The following is a 21,922-nucleotide window of genomic DNA, read 5'->3' as shown; positions in this document are numbered from 1 at the left end:
GGTCACCATGATCTTTAAAAGGCCAAACAAGGTCATTGACCTCAAATGACCTGTGCCCTTTTGCTTAGAAACAGTTGCATAGGTTCTAGGGGCACTTTGAAGACCAACCTGGACTTTCACCTTGTTTGACCTTATATGACCCAAAGATCACGACATAGTAAGCTCAAACTTTGATTTAAGTGAGTTCACGTACAGGTCAAGACACCCTGTAAATTTGGTGTCTTTAGCCTTCTCAGTTCCCGAGATTTCAGCGGGTCAAATTAAACCACCTTCCCCGCCCCCCCCCCCCCCCCCCACCCGAGCGAAGGGTATCTAGCCGGCCACACGGGCGCGTGTTAAAAAGAGCTTTAGCACCCTCCAGTGGGGGCCCCGTCCTAGAGCCTAATACATCACATAGGCTTATCTGTGCGGTGTAAGTCTCAACGGATAAAACCAGGTGCGGGCGGGGTAGGTCTCAACGGATAAAACCAGGTGCGGGCGGGGTAAGTCTCAACGGGGAACACCAGGTGCGTACGGTTTTGCCCCACCATTATGCAATCTCCTTCATCCCATAGCCCTGGTCAAGGGCTACCAACAGGCTGTCGGGTCGTCAGGGGTATCAGGTCACTGCCGGCTGCAATGGCTCTAATCCAAATCAAAAGGAAAAAGGTCGCCCGAAAGTCAAGCAATGTCATGAACTTTAAGGTAATTATTATCAACTAGGTCACCTGAAATTATTATTGTCTTCGTGGGACATGTGATGTTGAGGGGGTTTGCAAGTGCATCAGCTGCCGAGGTCATTTTGCGCTCGAACACGCTTTATTTGTTCCAGCTTATGCTGTGGATGACGAAAATACATCACGTGAAAACTGGATGTTAAGATATGTTAGAACTGGATGCAGTTCTTCTTCGGGGTGCTCCAGATCATCGATGTAGGTGACCTGGGCCACCGAAAAATCGGTCCCTCTCGGCGGACAGCTGCCGACAGTCAACTAGCCCCTGACTGGCTGCCAGCAGTTCACCATGCCCGATGCATGTGAGCAGCTATTGGGCGCTGCTTCATTGAAATATGTGTCTGCTATATGTATAGCGCATGCGTAGGCGATGCGTGTGACCTACTCTTCACGCAAGTTCAGAAATGATGATGCCCAGGCGCCTGCTGATGTTTTGGTGATTTTCAGCTCGTTTTGGTAGTGTTCCTCGCTCGCTCGCTCCACCCAAAATTTCACCTGGGTTGTTCGTTATGACCTGCTCTGCCATCACTTGTGCAATGTGATTGCAGTTGCAATATGTGTCTAGAACAGCAAGAGTATGCTCCCCCTCTCCACTACATACACCTGGGGATGCTCTCTGACTATTAGGACCAGATTCAGTGTAGGAATTCGCTACCACGTTTAATCTGACGCAAGACCATCACATGGCTCCAAATGTAAGTCATTTTCAAACGTTCTTGATATGACCATGAACGGGCTTCAGTTCCAGGTTCTTGGGCACTATAAGTTCAGAGTTCATATGCTAAGTTATCGACCCTCAGTTCATTAGGGTTCTGCTTAAGAGGCGTTAAGCGCCAACCAGTGGTTACATTGGGAATGCTAGACATTGAAATCTGGTTTTATGACCATGAGTTCGGGTTTGGCTAGCTGTTGTTTTGGGAGTGACTTCTGTATTAACTCCTTGTGGACCGGCTTTGTTGAGCTATTGTTTAGAACATACAAATACTTGCATAACGTATCCGGCTGCGGTGAAGGAAAGTTTTACCTCGCTGAAAAATAATCCTCCTGGCAACCGATGGTGCCGCCGACTTAAGTATTTTTTTCCCGGTTTAATCGTGGACGTCAAGGCAATGCAGATATGTGCAGAACGTTTGTCATTGCCGAGCATTAATTCAGCGGCAGGTCAGATCCTCCGAAGCATTGATACCCTTGCCGGCCAGCTCGCCCACGAACTTTATAAATGCATATTCTGTTTCTGGAGAGGGGCGGAAGAATTGCTCATCGTTGACACTTTTTCCTTTAGTGACACACGCGCCAGACTTTCTCACGCGACGACGCTTCTGTCGGTAGCTGGCATCTTTTGACTGCCGGCGGCATCTGGATGAGATATCTAGTTAAAATTACTAAGCTACGTCAGCGACGTTAACGCTCAAGTCTTGAACGCCAGACAGTCGCACTTCCAGCAGGCAGATCTCAGAAAATCAAGGTAATGATTCAGAACACCAGGTGCGTGAAAGAGCGACAAACCAAAGAAACTGCTGACTAATTGGGTCGCGGCCACAGCCGCACTGTTCCCGAGAACAGACGTACACCACCGCCAACCACAGCTATGGCGTGTCCACCAGTATATCCAGCGCGGCGGAGGGAGTGGCTCGCTGCGACCCGTTCCCACCCCTCCCCAGCTTCGTCCCCAGAGTCGTGTTTAACGGAAGCATGCAGGTCGCTACGTCACCCTTCCGTTGGGAGTCGAAATATCCAGGAAAACGCGCCGCGGTCGGCCACGGCCCGTCTAACCAAGGCTGTAAGCTTGACACACGTCGGCGGGGCGTGGAGCGCAGGCAGGGGCCTCCCTCCCCAACCTCCAGGTTTGGGGGGAGCCGGATCGACTGAGCAATGGGGCACTCGAAGGCGGATTAAGAGAGTAGGGATGACGCAGTGGAGTCTGGCAGCTGACGGCTTCATATCTATAACCCAAGGCATTCTGCGGTTTATGAACTTCGATTCTGCTTTTTAACCGATTGTTTTGAATGCTACTTAATTGTGAAGTATTCGAGGCACGATAAAAAGTGTCCTGGAGGTCCTTTGGTCGTGTCTGTCGAGTTGTGCTCGTGATTATGTTTAAATCTATCCGAATGATTGTAACCATTTCCTTTCACCAAGCAACCACTACATACATTTGTTGTCAGGCATACTTCGCACTGGGCACTTATTCGCAACAGAGCAGCAGAAATATTGAACAGTCTTCGTAACCACGATCGACAAACTACTCGCGGCGGCTGTAGGTGACCAGTGAGCCGATTATGTGGAATCTAACGACAAGCCTGATGACGTGCATGGCCACCTATAGTGACACGCCATCGAGATCCACTTCAATCTTGCACGGCCTCGCACCCCGCGGTCGTATGGTCGGTGGTGAGTGGCGAGTTTGGCAAGGCTTCTGCAGTCGGGACATATGCACACGTGAGTTGCTTTGTCTAACGCCAAAGCGGCATGCGGGTAGAGTTGTAGACATTCCAGCCAGGGTACAGAGCGCGATATGTATCTGTCATGTTCTTTTTAGCTGATCAACGCTAACTGTTCAAGGGATGAATCTTTGTGAGTTTCATTCTAGTGGCAGTGCACTCCAATGACTGTATTTACCCCATCCCCGCGCGCAGCTCCTGTGGCCACCGCCGCTCAAAAGCCCTGATGATGTAGACCCACAGACCCGCACACCGTCACGTGCACAAAGTCTTATGGAAAGCACGCGCGTCCGTGAGGACCTGGCTCATGGCTGGCTGTGCTTTTGACGTCGGCCGCCACTTTTTCAGCCTTCCGCGGCCACATTCGTGTCTCGTAAAAAGATGACTCTCCTGGTTCAGTCCCATAATATTCGCCACCGGAGCCGCAATATACTGTAAATAAGAGCCTATCTAATAACATACGGTAGATATGTTAATATGATACCATAACCTTATTTAACCGTAATGCTGCCTTGTCTGAAAGGGGTGTGCTGCACACTTGAGTGCATTGAAAGGAGCATAAGATATGATGAATCATTTAAATGCTACTGGTACGCTTCTAAGAGAAAGAGACTGCTCTAGACAATACGATATTTTTATTTTGTGTTGTAGACAATGATTTTTTTCTTTTGAATGTGCTCTGCAACATGTCATTGTTTGACTTCGTTATGGAACGTTTGTATTACATTGAGATGCTGCCAAACTGGCCGTGCAAAATTGCCACACCAGCACTCACTTTTAGCACCTCAATTTCCCGAGGGGTGTGCTTGGCGGCGCTGGAGGTGATCTCTGAACCAAACATCGTTATGTGCTTGTGTTTTTGTCCTTTCGCGTGGTTTTCCTGCCTATTTCCCCGTGAGTTCAAGGTGGTTACTTGTATTCACATACTCGGTTATGGTGCCATTGTCGGGTTAATTGATTATATGTCCCATTTCGGTAATAAATGGCACCCATGCCACACTTCTCGTTCTATGTCGCACAAAATGTGATGATCCAAAAAACCAGTCGTGGCTGCAAGTCGCACAGCCTGTACAACATTGGTTTGGATCCAAATGGCCTTCAGTAATGCTGGAAATCGTGGTTACGAACGCCAGATGTAAACAACTCGATCCTTTTCTTTTTGGCCTGAAACACCGCAAGTCCAATGGGTAGCAAGATTTGAATGACCCTTCTATGGCACCATGCATGCTCTGAGTGACCTTGAAAAAGTCCTGTATGAAATGACCTGAAGCATCTTCGCTGGCGTTAAGCTCAGAGACTAGAGAGTCTTTGGTCTTAAGAACTGTATGGCGGTGGAACTGCACCGAATAATCTGCAATATTTTTTTCATTTCGAAAGCCTCAGTAATGTGAAGCACTCTTATTAATCTCGCAAAAAAATCCGATCAGGTTTAACGAAGGATGCTGACTTGTTCCAGCATAGTCGCAGCGGCAACGCAAATTTTCCTAAGTTGTGAGGAGCCAATTTAAAATAAGATGGGGGGCAAATAAGATGGCTGATTTAGTTTCTTCTTTCTAGCCAATGTCTATCGGGTCAATGTTAAATTTTGCGGAAGTTAATGTTTATATCCTCTCTCCCCAGTACTCACTCCCCTGCGTACGTGTACTCCCCCTCACACTTTACTGCATATAAGCTCACAAAGCACACGATCGTGGTTGCCATTTCATCCTACCTGATTGATTTGCGGACATATGCACCTTCAGGTGATCATGTACTTGTCACTGGTAATAAGGTAGCTCTTTGGTCAGGATACCTATCTCCAGCAGATCGCCGTGTACATGTTCGCTTTCTACACTGACTGGATTTCAACCGCTACCCAAATAAATTTGCTATCAGTACATCATCGTACTCCTCACCAAATTATATGCTTTGGGCCTCTTGGTTATACGCACCTGCCTCCAACAGCCCGTTCATTATCGGCACGAAGGCGGTCAGATTCCCCGGCCGCCTACCTCTGGAATGGTTCCCACGTAAGCGTTGTAACGTCCACCCCGATTTTATTGCAATTGCGACTGCATAGGCCTGCACAGCATGTCATTATATTCGGAGCCCAATCGTACGCGATTGGCTCGATGGTCTTATGCACTTGCCGCTAACAGTTGCCGCTAACAGTTGCCGCTAACAGTTTGTTCGTTATCGATATCAACAGAGCCCATCGTCACGGCTGCCCTATCTCCGATAATTGTGTGCACATGTTCACTTATTATGTCATTGCATCTTAATGGTTAGCAGCATAGACGTGCAAGCACACCATCATGCTAGTAGTTAAATTCACGTAATCGGCTGGCTGGTCATATGCATCTCACGCTGGCAGTTTGTTCATTATCTGCTCGGAGATTTTCGATGTTCTGACTACCGCGCAGCGTTGCACCCCACAGCTAGCGGTCGCGTCGCATCGAAGTCTCGGCACCAGCGATGTCGCCGTCCTGCACAGAGCGGGAGAAAACCTGACTTACGGCACAGCTCATGCACGGCATCCCCTGCTGGAACAAGCACATTGGCATGTGCCGAATATGGCTTATGTGTTTTACACACTGCTGAGTCTGAACAACTGCATACACGCCATGCGCACCTCCGTCTGAGGAAATATGACTGGGAACTCCGACTTCTGAATAAAGAACGGTGAAAACCTCGCCATGATAACGAAACGTTGCCTTCCTTTTCCTATCCACACCAATCAGCTGGTACCAAGGCCACCGGCACGCCCACTGAGCTACCTCGTCCCAAGCAAGTGCTTCCAGTGCACTGTCACGTGCAGGATCTGATGCGAACTCAACGTGATGCTGCATCCCAAGATGCGGCACTTGTGGAAAAAAAACATTTGTTTTGGGTGCACAGAATGGGGATTTGTATGTCAGGATCATAATTAGGGTGACGCTAGGGCAGAAAACGGCTTCATATGGTCTCAACAAAGCGAACTGACAGCCAAAACGCTCCATGTTGTGCTTTTCGTACCAGCCCATATGGTTCATGTGATAAAGGCATAATTTTCGGAAAGGTGTAGATCAAAATATACCCGGCACTTCTTTGAAGAGCTCAGCACTGGAATAAATAATGTTTCATGGTTTTGCACCGGTCCAGCAACCTTTTTTTGTTTGTTTGCCGGAGCCAAACTCCCATGGCGTGCCGGCAAGGTTTTCCTGCACGGTGCGCCATGGCCTTTTCGATTATCGCCAAGCATTGCTCGGTCTCAGTGGCTGCAGCAGTCGGTAGCGCGCTGGGCTCGTAAGTGGGGGTCGTGCGTTTGTGCCCGCGCCGGTCCATTCTGTTCCTCCAGCTCTCTAAGAGGGGTAATGGATCGTGTACTGCAGCCTATGCATGCTATAAGTGTAATGCAATATTCATTTCCTTGATTTTGTTTTTGCAAAGCATTTTGGACAAAACGCATACATCAGCTCGAAACTAATTCGCCGTCAAAAAGCACGCTACCGAATTTTTAGTAGAAGCTTAAGTTCTAGCATATAGTTGCACATTTTGCAGATGTTCGGCAATACACTGCAATATTTGTACTGGGCTTCGTTCTGCCCGGCTAATATTACCCTGAGTTTAAACATCACACATCATAAGTGGGGTGTGCTCGCATAAATTGGCTGGTATAAGGCTAGACACGACACTGAGCAGCGTCTTGACATTTCAGACATGCCTTTCCGAGTCATCTGCCATGCCATTTTACGCAATTAAAAATAAGCCGGACAGCTTCTTCGATCACGCAGTAAGCGCATCTCTAGTGGAATGCGTGCGACAAACGAGGAAATTCAGTGAACTGTATTGGTAGATACCACCAAACACCTGCATTGATAGCACTAAGTGCGCAATACCTCAAAACAAAAATGCATGGCCATTACATGAATAACTGAGCCAGAATAAGCCATTTCTTAACTGCATCCAAGTGGAACTATGATTAAAGCACAGGTTTTCAGCAAATGAGTGGTGGGTCGCAAGATCGAGCGAAATCAAGCAACAGGACGTAACCCATCCGCAAAAAACATGGCCGCAACTCCGCAGACCTCATGTCATTAAACAATAAGATCAGCTTTGTAGGCAGCACTTATGAACATGGCTATAAATAAGAGATAAATGAGGCCACAGACACCACAAAGGCCAATCGAACGACAGCGGGCTTTGACGGGCCTTGGTTTGAAACAAAATGGAGAAGGGGAAACGAACACCTGGGTGACAACAGGAAGGCACGAAAATAAGTGATTTCCTTTCTTGGAGCTTTTCTCTGTGAGCTTCAAAATCAGGTTGCATGTTACTTGAAAGGTGAAGGCGTTTCGTGATCTGCTTACTGTGCTGATGCTTGTCGTGTATCAACCCTATCAAAACAGGAAACTTAATCCGCACGCTGCAGGAAGGAGGGGGGGGGGGGGGGCGACACCACATTCGTTTTCTCACATGACGGTCTACCAATAGTTGTCCGCAAACGGGTGTTCTTGCGTCTATCGAATAAAGAACGTGACGTCCAGTAGCAAGAAGGAAACCAACCACATCCGCCAGTCTGCTTGTGTGCAGTTACTGCAAGGCAAACTCAGAACGCCCGGTAACAGCGGGCGCTGGCCGGCCCCACCAATGAACGAGAGTTCGCGTCGAGACGGAGCGTCGGGTAGCCCCTCCCCTCCCGCCGATGAACGAGAGTTCGCGTCGAGACGGAGCGTCGGGTAGCCCCTCCCCTCCCACCGATGAACGAGAGTTCGCGTCGAGACGGAGCGTCGGGTAGCCCCTCCCCTCCCACCGACGAACGAGAGTTCGCGTCGAGACGGAGCGTCGGGTAGCCCCTCCCCTCCCACCGACGAACGAGAGCGCGGCTAGAAGCGAAGCGTAATGTAGATCCCCCCCGCACATCATTATAGGTTGCCATTCCGAAGAAATTTCCAAGGTGCGTTTGGAATGGGAGGAATGTGGACAGCGGGCATCGATTAATGGACTTTGAGGTGCTGAGGCGCCAGTGCACCGAAGCGTTGGTGTCTGGGCTCGGCAAGACGACAACCTTGCGGAGATGGTCACCACCACCTGCTGTCTGGTGGGGGAGTCAAATCACGCTGAAGTGGCCGCGGGAAAGTCAGATCACTCTGAAGAGGCCGCGGGGAGTCAGATCGCGGCGAAGTGACCGCGGGTGAGTCAGGTCACTCTGAAGAGGTCGCGGGGAGTCAGATCGCGGCGAAGTGACCGTGGGTGAGTCAGGTCACTCTGAAGAGGCCGCGGGGAGTCAGATCGCGGCGAAGTGACCGCGGGTGAGTCGGGTCACTCTGAAGAGGCCGCGGGGAGTCAAATCAATCTGAAGTGACCGAGGGTGAGTTAGATCGCGGTGAAGTGACCGCGAGTGAGTCAGATCACGCTAAGTGACCGCGAAAAAAACGCAGAGATGGATAGATTACTGCGGAGTCCGGTAACTGACTTGTAATTGGACTTGGATTCTATACTCTGATTCAAGGGGTAAAAACTGGTTTGTTCATAATCTTACGCCAGACATTCCTCGAGTTTGTTCCCGTAAGGCAACCAACTGCTTAAGGGATGAAGGCTTGGGCTTGCTTAAGCATAAGCCTGCTTGCTGCCTAAGGACTGGAAAAGTAATCTAAGTTATCTTTCTGCAAGGAGCAAACATTAGTGCCTACTGAGGAGTTTTCAGCTCCAATAGGTCCCGCGTAACTCAACACATTGTCTCCCGTGTGATCTGTATCCGGATGTGATGCGGAAAACTCTGGCAATTCAACGCAGCAATACCGTATGCGCGTCTCCCATAAGAACTACGGCCTCGTCAAAAAAATTTGTTAGCAAGACGAATGAACCAGCAAATGTGCCGCAAAATGGTATATAGTTCACTAGACTAAAGTTTCCGGTGCGGTCGATGCCTCTCAGGTCATGGAGCCTCCTACTTCACGATAAGCGTACGCAGCAATATGTTAACGCAGTGCGTACAGTACACCTGCACCAGCCGACCGTGCCACGTTCATATTCCTCCGGTGCTGCTCACTGTACCACTCAAAGGCCAGCACTGAGCATCAAGAGCGGACACAACATACAGAAAAGTAGACGGATTTCATGGCTCCATGAAATGCCCCAAGAGCCATTTGGTGCTCTAGAAACTAATCAACCTCGATTCACAAAGGTTATGAACAATCCATGCGTTCTGAGAGAATTTTCCTTTTTCAACGCCCGTGGGCGTGAATGTCACAGTGGCCTCTGCTGTGGACGCGATCCGCTCCTGATAGGTGCTCACCTCCGTTATGTCCTTCTCACCTCCTCGCTCACCTCGCCTCACCTCGCCTCACCTCCGCGAGTGACCTGCCGCGCTCTCTCAGCGCCGGCGGCCGGTCCAGCGAGCACTCTGGCTCAGGGCGCTCTGATTCAGAGCACCGGCTTGCGGGGGGCGCGTTTTCCTAACAAATCAGGGCGTGGTGCCGAGCGTCGCTAGGAAAACGGTCCGCAACTACTCGCTGGTATAAAAGACAACAGGGCGGTGGAGGTGCTGTCATTCCATTGGGCGGCGGAGGTCCACAGCCATGAAGGTAACTCCTGTCGTGCATCCACCGGCGTCCGGTGCCTCGCCTGAGCCGCAGCGAGCGGCCGTGCTGAAGACATTGCTCTGTCCAGTGTGCTTTCGACAGAGCGGGTGATTCGTGGTGGCTGCTGCGGGGGTCATTTCCAGCCCCCCGACGGTGGCTGGTCGCTCGATCCATCGCAAGCCTCGGCGGTGCTGGGCGCCATATGCGGTGACATGTGCGCGTCCACTCTTCTTCCGTTTGACATGAACTGCAGTGGTGCATCGACATCTGTTGACAGAACGATGAACCTAATAGCCAGCATATCATTGGCCAATCTTACATTTCTGCACGCAGGCTTCCTTGATAAACACATCCGTTACGCCCATGTAATGACTTTAAAGCCGCCTTGTTGTAGGATACTTTGATCGGCTGCTGATTGTTGTACATTAATGACTTAATGCGTCTAGTCTAGTACGTTTGGTCAGGCTACATGTTTGCGTGTCCAACTGTTAGGTCTCTAGACAGGGCCAGCCTAGAGACGTCTAGGTGTGTTTTAGCTTATCTTTCTACGCGTGCGTTTTTAGCTGATCGTTATATGTACATGTTTCAGCTGATCATTCTGACTACTCTGGTGGCGGCTGCCGCCGGCGGCCTCGTCAGTGGAAACTTAGGAGGACCGTATGGAGGACAGTTCGGAGGACCGTTCGGAGGACAGTATGCAGGATCGTATGGAGGACCGTTCGGAGGAGCGCATGGCGGCGTCTCGGGTGCCTACGGAGGGGATTACTACGCTGTCCCCGACTATAGCACGGCTTACTCCGTCAAGGACCCTTACTCCGGTGTGGACGTTGACAAGCAGGAAAACCGCCTCGGCCACAAGACGGAGGGTTCTTACTCGGTCCTGCTGCCCGACGGTCGTAAGCAGGTGGTGACCTACTGGGTCGACGGCAAGTCGGGCTACAACGCTGACGTCAAGTACTTGGGTGTTGCCAAGCATCCGAAGAAGCCCATCGCTCACGGCATCGCTCACGGCATTCCTCACGGTGCTGGCTTTGGAGGCATCGGCCCTGCTGGATTGGCTGGGCCGTACGGCGGTGGACACATTTATTGATTGTCTAGTGACGGTCACTGTCATGGAATGCACGGTCACCAATATACGTGAGCTGTCCAGTGCTTAGGCATGCTGTTTCTATTCATAACACTTGACTATTGTCGTGCCGATCCGTAATACAACCTCAGCAGCCATGAAAAGCAACCTAAAAGTTAGTAAAGGGAAAATATGTGTGTGGTTTCTTCCACTGTACAGGGTTTCATGATCTTGCAGACCAATTTGGTCATCTAGCATGTCATAATCGCCAGTGGTGTACCAAATGCAACGAAAAAAATGTGTTGAACAGCAGGTATCCAAGGGAAATCTTTCAGTCGTGCTCCAAGGACAGTTTTTAGAAGTTCAAGCCTATAACATGCAGTCATGTTTTCACTAGCGCATGATGCCTTTTGTTCTTTGGACAAATTAGGCAAACGATATCGCTTGCAAGATAACCGATACTTAAAGAGTTGTGTTCAAGGTCGAATCTAGCACAAAATCTGAGACGGAGCGAAACAAGGGAGCAGTGTATCTGTTTGGAATGTAGGAATATGACATTATCTATTTGGAGGCCGCGGGGCAAATGTGCCTGAATTGCGAGAATTACTTTCCAGTTTGGCATGTCTTTAGCAATTGTCTTGTGACGAATGATCCACACTGGTGGAGCAGGCAGGTCACTCTAAGAGAACGGCAAGTCAAGACATGTGGCAAAGCACCAACTACCAGGCTTTTGGTTAGACGCTTACCTGGCAACCAGGTACAAATTCCCAGTTTTCGCCAGCGTGCGGACCCCGCTGCCTCCTCCCCGGGCCTGCTGCTGTTCAGGCCCCGCTGCCTAAGCGAGCCCCGATGCCTGAGACAGGAGGTGCACCCAGTGGGCAGACGCTGTGTTCGCTCACCATCGGGATAACGGCCACGCAACGTCTGACGTGTCCACGCGCCTCTGCTGGGTTGCAATGGGACAGTCGCGCGACCCGGCGGGTCAAAAACTTTCTCGCGCGCCTCAAAGGGCGAGAATTCCGCCCATTGCGCAACCCCGCAGGCCAGGAGAACACACCACCAGGTGCTGTATGGCGTTCAATGTTGGACACATGGTATTCCACTGACTATGCGAAAATTAAGATATGACGGTTATTACTTGGCGTCATGCAAACACCGAGCGTTGAAATCCAATGGCTTTCCAGCGTCTTCAGGGTTCTGTCGCTTCTGTGCGAGTGTCAGACTGTCAGATGGTGTTGTCGGATGTGATGGCGCCGTGACTGTCGGATGAAAACAGAGCAGGACACGGATACCACCTCAGGCAGTGAAGTGAGCTTGTCCTTTAAAAAACAACAATAATCGCTCCGTCGGCGACAACCGCGAGGGTACTGGATAAAACACCGTTGTGCATTGCATCAGCTGTGCTCACTTCATGGGCGATGAGGCTCGCACAATAAAGAAACTGAGCCACACCAGCCTAATAAGTATGCAGTTAATGCGGTTGTTGGAACGTCCGAGTACACAATGGCTCAGCACCACACGGTGGACTTCGCAGGCGCCTGAGCATCTGATAACAACATCATTACCGGACTGTGGACGTGGGGCTCTGGAGGATTGTGTCCGGTGTGGACGTAGGGCTTTGCAGGACTGTGTCCAGTTGTGGCCGGTGTAGATGTAGGGTCCTGCAAGATTGTGTCCGGTTGTGTACGGTGTGGACGTAAGGCTCTGCAGGACTGTGTCCGGTTGTGCTCGGAGTGGACGTAGGGTTCCTGCAGGATTGTGTCCGGTTGTGCTCGGAGTGGACATAGGGCTCTGCATGATTGTGTCCGGTTGTGCTCGGAGTGGACATAGGTTCCTTGCAGGATTGTGTCCGGTGTGGACCCTCTTAGACTGCATCGACGTCAGCCCTTTGTTTGAACTATTTCAATTAAGCAATCGGATTGAACCATTTCCTAGGCACTGGTCTTGCTGACGGCCGTGGTCGAACTTTGATCTGCCATAGGTCGACAATGGTAAGAAATATATCGAATTTTTTTGTCACAAGATTGGCTGTTTAATTACTTACATGCATGCGAAGTTGGCTAAGACACAGCAAAGCTTGGTTTGACCCAGCTACGCCGAACTGTTCAGAAATTATTTCGCAAAAGCCCCAGGGGGTCAAATTGATTTCACTCCCGAGCGCCTGTTGAACAGCTAACAAGAACGTGGTGCTGAGTGTATCGAGATTGATGACACAGTCAAGCACCACCTGTGAGGACGCCGAGCTCCAGGTATGAAGCCGATGGAGGAATGTCACTGCTCCCGAAACACGGTCAAGGACGCGGCAGAGCTCGCTCCATCCGACGCGGTGCTGACTTCTCTAAGACGGGCCGGAACGTGATCCTTCTGTGCGCTAACAAAAACGTTGGCTTGCCGTGTGTGAGCGGATGTGGGAAAACCGGTCCTGCCGGCGCCCGTGTGGTTTCCTTGTGCCAGCTCCCTATTTTCCTGCGCGGCGCGAATTACGCTGGGACGGAGAGGCCGGAGTAAGCTGGCTCATGGGAACAGTGGGATATCTCTGCTGAGCTTCTGGACGTGGAGATGCTGCGCCAAGCGCACTTGCTTGCTTGCGGCTGTAGACAGCATGTGAGAAAGAGGTCTTTGCTTCATGTTGGTGAGACAGCAATGCAGTCCTATCTCATTGTACCTGATGTGAGAAAGAGATGCCTTCAGCTACTGGTTTTTCGGCACTATGTGTTCCGAGTTCTTCTGCTGAGTTATAGACATTCAGCATACCGGGAGGTGCTGGTTAGGTGTCATCACAGTCCATACATCGGTTAAAGTGGTAGTAGGTGCTCAACGCTTCAAGATAGGCTTTGAAATTGTTAACTAGATCTAGGTGTAGATGAATGATTGACATTTCGTGTGGCTATTTCACTAGTTACATCTCGTGTAGATAAATGGCTAGTTAGATTTCGTGTAGTAATTTTTCAGCTCCGCCTCCTGTAGCTGAATGCTTAGTTACATTTTGTGTAGCTGAACTTTATGTAACTCTCCCAGCATGGTCGACTTTGTGTTTTGAAGCAAAGCTGTTGACTTTGCGTTCTGTCCGTTCCGGGCGGTTCAGTTGGTTAGAGCGTCTCCTTTCCCATTCACCCACCCGTGGCGGGGTGGGTTCGAGTCGCTTTAGGGCGCTCGCAATTTGCCCTTGACAGGTATGGCCTGCGGCCGGTGGCAGCGGCCGCGGTAAAGGTCAGTTGATGTCAGAGGGCAGGACGGACCGTGCCGATCATTGTGGCACGTTAAGCTTTGGCCACCAAATTTTGCCGTTGACATGGAATTGCGCGATCGGGTGGTAGGGGTCAGGGCTCACACAACAAACACTGCTTAGCGTGAGCTCTGATCCCAGAAATTCATTCATTCAAAGGGTTCGGATAAAATCTTCTAAAGAAGCATAGTTACAGACTTGACGGATGAGCGTTTAGCAATGAAATGATGCGATCCAGGAGGCGGATCTTTAATGGCGGAATTGATGAGCCGTGTCCTGTCTTCTCGAAGGAAGGTCTGCACTGCTATACCAAACGATAAATACAACATAGCTCTAAAACAAGCTCTTCAAATACCTCGTCAAATAGCTCGTCTAAACGAGCTGTTTCAGGATGTATTTAAAAAACTGGACAGCCTATCCACTTGGAATTAACCATAAGTTTTCTATGAATGGCTCTGAGATATGAGTCATTGCTAAATATCGCTAGTTGCAAGGATCCTAACCCCAATCGCGGCAGTTCCACGATTCTAGTTCAACGAGAAATGTTTTCGAGAATGTTTCGACTGACAGGTGGTGCCCTAACACAGCCTATCACGGTGTTTTAACCTAACTCACTTGGCCAGCTGCCAACTGGCTATCGAGAGCGAGCCATATGAGCGCAGTTTCTGTGACGCGAGCTCGTGCCTGCTAAACCCACTATTCAGCGCTTGGCCTTCCACCAACCAGGCTGAAGGAACGCCATTGGACAGAACAGTATCTGACATCTCTCACATGGTGAAAAGATCGCTGAAGATCGTCCTACGAATGATTTTAAGTTGTTGTGCGGGCGGCAGCTGCATCTCAATTCCCTCCCCAGGACTTTAATATATGTCCTGGCGCGAGCACCACACCTCACCAGGGATAGATGCGAGCGGCAGTAGCGACCTCCGTTGACGTGGCGCGGCGGCGGAGTGCTGCGCTGCGCCCGGTAGTGCTAACGGTACGGCCTGCTCAGAGCACATATCGGAGCTAAATGGCAAGAGGCTGGTGGCAGTTCCATAGCCCGTGGTATGTGTGCGGCCCGTTTGACTATTCTTGTCATGGAAGGCATCGTTAATCTTTCAGCGAAGGTAACCTGAGCCGCAAAAAAGACAGCTTTATGCGTAATGGCGTGGCCTGATGCGTGTGGGCAAGAGCATTTGCTAGCATTTTCAGTACACTGCCAAAATAAAGCATACCTAAAATGTCACGGTGTACCTATATACCATAAATAAAATGTCACAGTGTACCCATATACCATAACTAAGATGTCACAATGTACCTATATATCATAACTAAAATGTCACAACGTACCTATAAGCAAAAGAAAGCCTGAACTTACTCGACGTTTTAAACAAACATGTTGACTTGAAAGGCAGAGTACGCAAAGAAAAGTGACCGAATAGACCTTTAAAGTAACCGACTTGAAAATAGCGTGGCCAACGCTTTGACGCATGTGGGAAGTTGACATGAGAAAGAAAGGCCATGAATCATGGTGTTTGGCGGTGGGGAGTAGGAAGTTTTGATGTCGAAAGCAATTGACCTTCAGGATACCAGGAGGTAGTGGTTGAACTACTTAATCAAAAGGCATTGGTTACATTGAGAAAATGCCACGTTTAGAAGCTGTGCACAATTTTTTTCGCAAAAGTCTATTAAGACCACGCAAATCACCCCTCCATTCCAGAACACACTGCACAAAATGGGCTGATTCTGTTCCCCGACACCCTGTGATATAACCAGATGGAGGACACCCCACCGAACTGTACTTTAAATCGTCCCGTCCCGCGATCTATCCTAGCCCGACCCGATAGCTCAGCTCGTTAGAGCGCTTGCCTCGCGGTTCACCCACCTGTGACGGGGTGAGCCTGAGTCGCTTTGGGCCCTCGTGGTTTGTTTCTGACCGAGATAGCCTGCGGCAGGTGTCAGCGGCGTGCTAAACGTCAGATGACGTCAGAGGGCGGTGCTAAACGTCAGATGACGTCAGAGGGCGGTGCTAAACGTCAGATGACGTCAGAGGGCGGGGTGGACCATGCCGAGCGCTGAGACACGGTAAACTTTCGCCGCATAGTTCTTCCGTTGACCCAAAATTTTGCCATGGGTTCAGGGCTCACCAAACAAGCAAGCTGTTTGACGTGAGCACATATACCAGATCAGTCAGGCTTAATCTGAAAAACTGACGGTCGCTTCAGTCATACTGTATTGTAATTTTCCACACTCAATCGATGCTAAAAACAGGCGTTGTATCAGTAATGGGGAGAGCGATGCGGATGTATTCTTATCCCCAGTCGTGGCGATGCGAATCTATTCTGATCCCCAGTAGTGGCGATGCGGATCTATTCTGATCATCAGTCGTGTAAATGTAGACGTGCTAAAGTAAATCTTCTTTTCTGTCAGAAAGGTTGCAGGGAGCACTGAGAGAGGTGTTCCCATTGTGCCGCCAGTTCTTGGTCAAGCAGTACATCAAGTACGGAAAGAAACCGTGCAAAGGTGAAGAAAACAGACTGTGTCTATGTGAAAAATCCGTTCGTCCAACATGACCCAGATAAAAGTTATTCACTTTTTACTGAGCAGCGACAAGCGTATTTCTCGCACAATGAAGATTCGAATAACCATTTAGCATTCCAATAACCATTCAATGCCAAAACTAAGACATGACGAAATCGAGAAATTCACGGACGCGAGTGAGTACCTCAACGCCACCTCAGACTGCTGCATCGCTCCCTCTGATACCCATCTGGGCGGACCTGGATCGACTTCACGGGATTGCTCGGGACGAGGGCTCGTCCCACCTGTCACCCCTAGACTACACGTTGAGGGACAACATCACAAACTGCGTTCACGAGGGCAAACCAGCGAACCTTCAAAAGCTCACGGCCACCTTTAGGCTTACGATGGGGTGTGACAGCTTGGGCAATCGACCGTACAATCGGCCACCTGCAGCAGGCTCAGCTGTTGTGCATATTAGACCGGACAATCGGCCACCTGCAGCAGGCTCAGCTGTTGTGCATACTAGACCGGACAATCGGCCACCTGCAGCAGCTTAGCTGTTGTGCATGCTAGACCGGACAATCGGCCACCTGCAGCATGCTCAGCTGTTGTGCATGCTAGACCGGACAATCGGCCACCCGCAGCAGGCTCAGCTGTTGTGCATACTGGACCGCAGAGGGTCTTTCTGAAGCACCTCTCGGCATGCATTGACGGGCCTTGAATCACTCGTGACTACTGACGTTATTGATTATGTTTTGAAATCGAATTAGCAGTCGAATATCACCAGTCGCGACCGTGCGACAACTACCCTTGCCGCTGTTGGGAGAGACGTTGCATAACTCTCATCTGGGTCACACTGTACTTCTATAAGCTGTTGGAAATTGAAGTCAATAGTTCTTCATATCAGTCTATTGTCGATCGTGTGAAATCGTTGTCAAGTATGACTAGGATGACACAGCATGTGAAGAAGCTGGCAAAACAAGAACGCAACTTACCTACAGGATATTCATTAATTCAAACTGAACATGATTTCTGTTCATGCGCACTGAGCGGGGCTCAGCGGAGCATGGGAGACTGAAGCATATCACATGGTAAAACTAGAACGACAGTGGCTGTATTCTTCTACCTTCCCTAAATCCCACTGCGAACACAGCTCTTGTGGTGTGACTTAGTATGTGCTCTGGATGACCTGCGACTGACGCAAGCTCTTGTAGTGTGACTTGGTCTGTGCTCTGGATGACCTGCGACTGACGCAAGCTCCTGTAGTGTGACTTAGTCTGTGCTCTGGATGACCTGTGACTGACGCAAGCTCCTGTAGTGTGACTTAGTCTGTGCTTTGTTTGACCTGTGACTGACGCAAGCTCTTGTAGTGTGACTTAGTCTGTGCTCTGGATGACCTGTGACTGACGCAAGCTCCTGTAGTGTGACTTGGTCTGTGCTTTGGATGACCTGTGACTGACGCAAGCTCCTGTAGTGTGACTTGGTCTGTGCTCTGGATGACCTGTGACTGACGCAAGCTCTTGTAATGTGACTTAGTCTGTGCTTTGGATGGCCTGTGACTGACGCAAGCTCCTGTAGTGTGACTTGGTCTGTGCTTTGGATGGCCTGTGACTGACGCAAGCTCCTGTAGTGTGACTTGGTCTGTGCTCTGGATGACCTGTGACTGACGCAAGCTCCTGTAGTGTGACTTGGTCTGTGCTTTGTTTGACCTGTGACTGACGCAAGTATGCAGGCATCACCACTGATGCCACTTCGCAAAGTAATGGTCCATAGCTGCTGGCATTGTATTGCTGTTGTTGCTAATAAATTACACCTACACACAGGGTAGCATACATTCATACAGGATTACGTAAACCAAAGACGAAGTACACGCAGATAATAGAGAACTAGCTCTATACAGACGTTGCGAATGCGTGGGTCTGAGAAACCATTCTGGCGGGATCAGTGGTAGCTGCCATAACCACGGCCAGCGTAGCCATGACCGCCAACACGTCCGCTCCGAAGAGAGCCAACGCCTCCAGCGCCATAACCATAACCTCCGTAACCGCCCACGGAGCCAGACCTGAAGCCGCCTCCATAGCTGTTGACGGGGGTCTGCGGGTGTTTGGCCACGCCGTAGTACTTGACGTCAGCGTTGTAGCCCGAGTCGCCGTCCACCCAGTAGGTGACCTGTTGTCTTCGGCCGTCGGGCAGCTGGGCAGAGTAAGAACCCTCGGTCTGTTGACCATGTCGGTTCTCCTGGGAATCGACATCCACACCGGAGTAGCCGTCCTTGATGGAGTAAGCGGTGTTGTAGTCGGGCACGGCGTAGTAGTCGACGGAGCCACTCCGTCCGTAGCCGTCTCCGACGCCTCCTCCAAAACCACGTCCTAGGCGACCTCCGAGGCCCCCTCCATAGGATCCTCCGGCCGAAGCGGCAACCGCGAGTGCCGAGAAAATAATTAGCTGAAAGCACGAGTCCAGCATGAGGGCGATGGAAATTTTTTTGTTATTTTTACACCGCGGTAGAAAAACAGTAGGCTGTCTGAAAGATTCAGCGAACTACAAATGGAGTTGCTGAAGAATCTTTTATACCAGGCCTCGCAATTTAAGAAAAAACATTCAAAAGTACGCTGAGGATAAGACTTAGCGCTCAAAAATCTACTCAAAACATGACTGCTTGACTGCTGCTTCGTTTCAGCCAAACTTGGCCTGGCTGAAGCTGCAGCTAGTGTGAACAATAGAAAATGTCTGTTAGCAGACTCAGAGTAAGTTTATGTCAGCGTATTATTTGCCCATGGTGGAGGATAACGTGCACATTTGTGCCTTTTGTGCGTCTTTATTTGTAACACAAAGTCACGCTGACGTTTTCAAAAATGAAGAGCCAGAAAACTCGCAGTACATAAGAAACCCTCCACCGAGGCTTGCGGTTAACTGCGCTACATTAAAGGGACTCCGACATAAATGAATACAACTGAATAGCCACTGCTGCCGTACCACGCAGCCGTACCTTCATGTCCGCGGATGTGGCTAGCGGGGAGAGACTGATGCTGCTCCCCCTGCGTCTGCATTCTTTTATACTGCAGCTTGCTGCCGCCCCGCCCGTGGGCTGGCTGGACTCGCCTTGCATGACGCGCGGGCAAGTGCGTGACCAGCACACGTGTTGGAGGCTGGGGGGGGGGGGGGGAGCGTCGAGGTCAGATCCCAGCTCCGCGGGCAAGGTGTCAGGTTTGGTGCCGCTGAACGGGGTTATCTAAACAGAGAACTAGGTAGGAGGTAACTCCAGAGGTGTGGCGATGAATACTGGTGGCGATCATGATAAAAGCGCGACTCTTTTTGCTGTGGTTCTTTAAGATAGGCTGGAGGACGATGTTGGACGATAAGGCTGGAGACGATGCTGGACGATAAAACTTCAGGACGATGCTGGACGATAAGGCTGGAGACGATGTTCAGGTGAGCTGAGCCAACGGACTGGTTTGAATGGCTTTGTGCCAGGTGAGTATTAGTTTTGATGTTTTGTAACAATAAGCGGCCTTAAATACGTCAGAAATCGCTGGTTGGCATACCTGACTTAACAAACATTGTTTTTGGGCAAAACTTATCGAAGAAAGCCTTGAGAATATGGCCAATGGTTGCTCGATAACATCGTTAATCCCTCACCAAACGAGGGTGCCCCCAGTGGCCCTTATTTTTTTCGGGATGGTTTCCGTGCAGCTTTGAGCACGCTGCTGCAATTTTGGAAAGTTGAATGCCATAACTGTTACGTTTCTGATGCAGTGCCATAAGAGTTTTCCAATCTTATTTTTCTCGAGCTCTAGCTTCCTCAAGTTTGAGATATTAGGAGAGGCCATGATGCACCACAACCGCTCTCTCGTAAGGTCAGGGCCAACAGCTTTTGTATGGCGAGGGCTAAGCCGAACCAGTGTATTAGCGGATGATGACGTTTGGCATAAGACCTCCAAGCTGACGCTAAAAATCTGGAGCTCAAGACGTGTCTTGCTGATATGAATGGCTGAGAGGCTGCGTCCAGAATGAAGGCGATTGTCAGCCGCCAGACATTCATTTTTAGCTGAAAAAGTCCATTCACTTCTGTCAGTTAGGCATCTCAGCGGATATTGACTGCAGCCGAGTGAGAGCTTCTCCTCTAGCTCAACAACTCATTTGGTGCCGTAATTTATCAAGCCTAAGGTTTACAGGTTTTAGGGTTAGGATTACAATCTTTCGGGATCTTTACTACACCACTGATCAAAAGACACCAAGTTTCAAGGCTCTGCTTTAGACCATTCGTCAGATGTTTCTAGACTGGCCACGGGCGTCTTCCGCAGTTCTGGGCACAAAAATGTGCTTGCATGATCTTCAAACTGCGTTGGGTGCTGTTTCCTGCCAATTCACTGCAGGGTAAATTTCAAAGAGAAGGTTAAAAGTTACACTCCCTTGAAGTTTCCATGCGGCGTATTTCGCATGGCACCACGGGTGCAGCATGCTGCCCTCCTCCAATCCTCACGAGAAGAGTCTTGAGCAAGGCTTGTGGCTTGATATATGTTTCCCACTTAAAATTATTTTCGCTAAATATCAGTGGTGCACTCAGAAAGGTCCGAAGTGGGGGAATGTGAGTTTCTAGCTTCATGCAAATAAAAGATGCACACCTGCAGCGTCGCATAGGCGAAATCTGTTTGGTTAGTCGCGCATGGATTACATAAAAAGTTGCTAAATTGATACTTGACATTGAGCAAACTATTACAGTGCAGACAACAGTTTTTTCTCCCGTACCACACAATCATATACTTTCATAATTCTTAGGTCACATCCTAGATCCATGCTGGATGAAGGATACGTGAAGTTGGTGAGGAAAATGCACGTTTTGTGTTGGACTAGGGACTGTGTACAAATCACACCCCCCCGCCTTGCCCATATATATCTGCAGCAGTAATCCGCCTACCAAACATTTGGACCCCTCTTAAATGTCAAATTGTCCAGATCGCAAACTGAGAGATTGTTAACCTAGAACTTTACTCTGACGCAGCCCTGCCATTTCTTGTAACTGACTGTGCAAAATTCACTCCTCATCATCATACATCGCCTGCTCATCATCGAGTTAATGACGGCAGCAAGGTAGCAGCCCTCATTGCAGTAACGTGCCCATGATTTAAACACGCAAGCGAATGATTCGCCAATATTGCATCACAATATATCATCTTGATTCACCAATATATCATCACAATATATCATCTTGATTCACCAATTGCATCACAATATATCATCTTGATTCACCAATATATCATCACAATATATCATCTTGATTCACCAATATATAATCACAATATATCATCTTGATTCGGCAATATATCATCACTGTGTGTGTTCGTGATCGTTTATGAGGACCCAGTGTCTTCAATATACATGATAACTGCCTCTTTGTAAGATATTTAAAGATGCTATGAGAGCATAGT

At 49.6% G+C, this 21,922-nt stretch overlaps 2 protein-coding genes across 2 annotated transcripts; one reads left to right on the top strand and one right to left on the bottom strand.

The window, feature by feature from the left end:
• Positions 1-9,679: 9,679 nt before the first annotated feature.
• LOC119090973 (cuticle protein 19) lies at positions 9,680-11,290 on the top strand. The gene is made up of 2 exons (XM_037213699.1): positions 9,680-9,699; positions 10,286-11,290. The coding sequence occupies exons 1-2, from the start codon at positions 9,694-9,696 to the stop codon at positions 10,784-10,786; spliced, it is 507 nt and encodes a 168-aa protein (XP_037069594.1). The 5' UTR covers positions 9,680-9,693; the 3' UTR covers positions 10,787-11,290.
• Positions 11,291-18,274: 6,984 nt separating this feature from the next.
• On the bottom strand, positions 18,275-19,630 carry LOC119091063 (adult-specific cuticular protein ACP-20-like). Its single transcript, XM_037213780.1, has 2 exons — positions 19,483-19,630; positions 18,275-18,938 (listed from the first exon to the last, which is right to left on the bottom strand). The coding sequence occupies exons 1-2, from the start codon at positions 19,600-19,602 to the stop codon at positions 18,435-18,437; spliced, it is 624 nt and encodes a 207-aa protein (XP_037069675.1). The 5' UTR covers positions 19,603-19,630; the 3' UTR covers positions 18,275-18,434.
• Positions 19,631-21,922: the final 2,292 nt, after the last annotated feature.

This window comes from Pollicipes pollicipes, unplaced genomic scaffold (assembly GCF_011947565.3).
Source record: "Pollicipes pollicipes isolate AB1234 unplaced genomic scaffold, Ppol_2.1 Scaffold_3216;HRSCAF=3773_pilon_pilon_pilon, whole genome shotgun sequence".
NCBI lineage: Eukaryota > Metazoa > Arthropoda > Thecostraca > Pollicipedomorpha > Pollicipedidae > Pollicipes > Pollicipes pollicipes.
Note: the sequence above shows the minus strand (reverse complement) of the source record. Positions and strands in the feature narration are given on the sequence as shown.

Bases quoted from the DNA above. Each gene is read 5' to 3' on its own strand.
- LOC119091063 (XM_037213780.1), bottom strand. From the start codon at position 19,602: ATGCAAGGCGAGTCCAGCCAGCCCACGGGCGGGGCGGCAGCAAGCTGC. The intron at 18,939-19,482 runs GTACGGCTGCGT...TCGTGCTTTCAG, and splicing joins CCACATCCGCGGACATGAAG to CTAATTATTTTCTCGGCACT.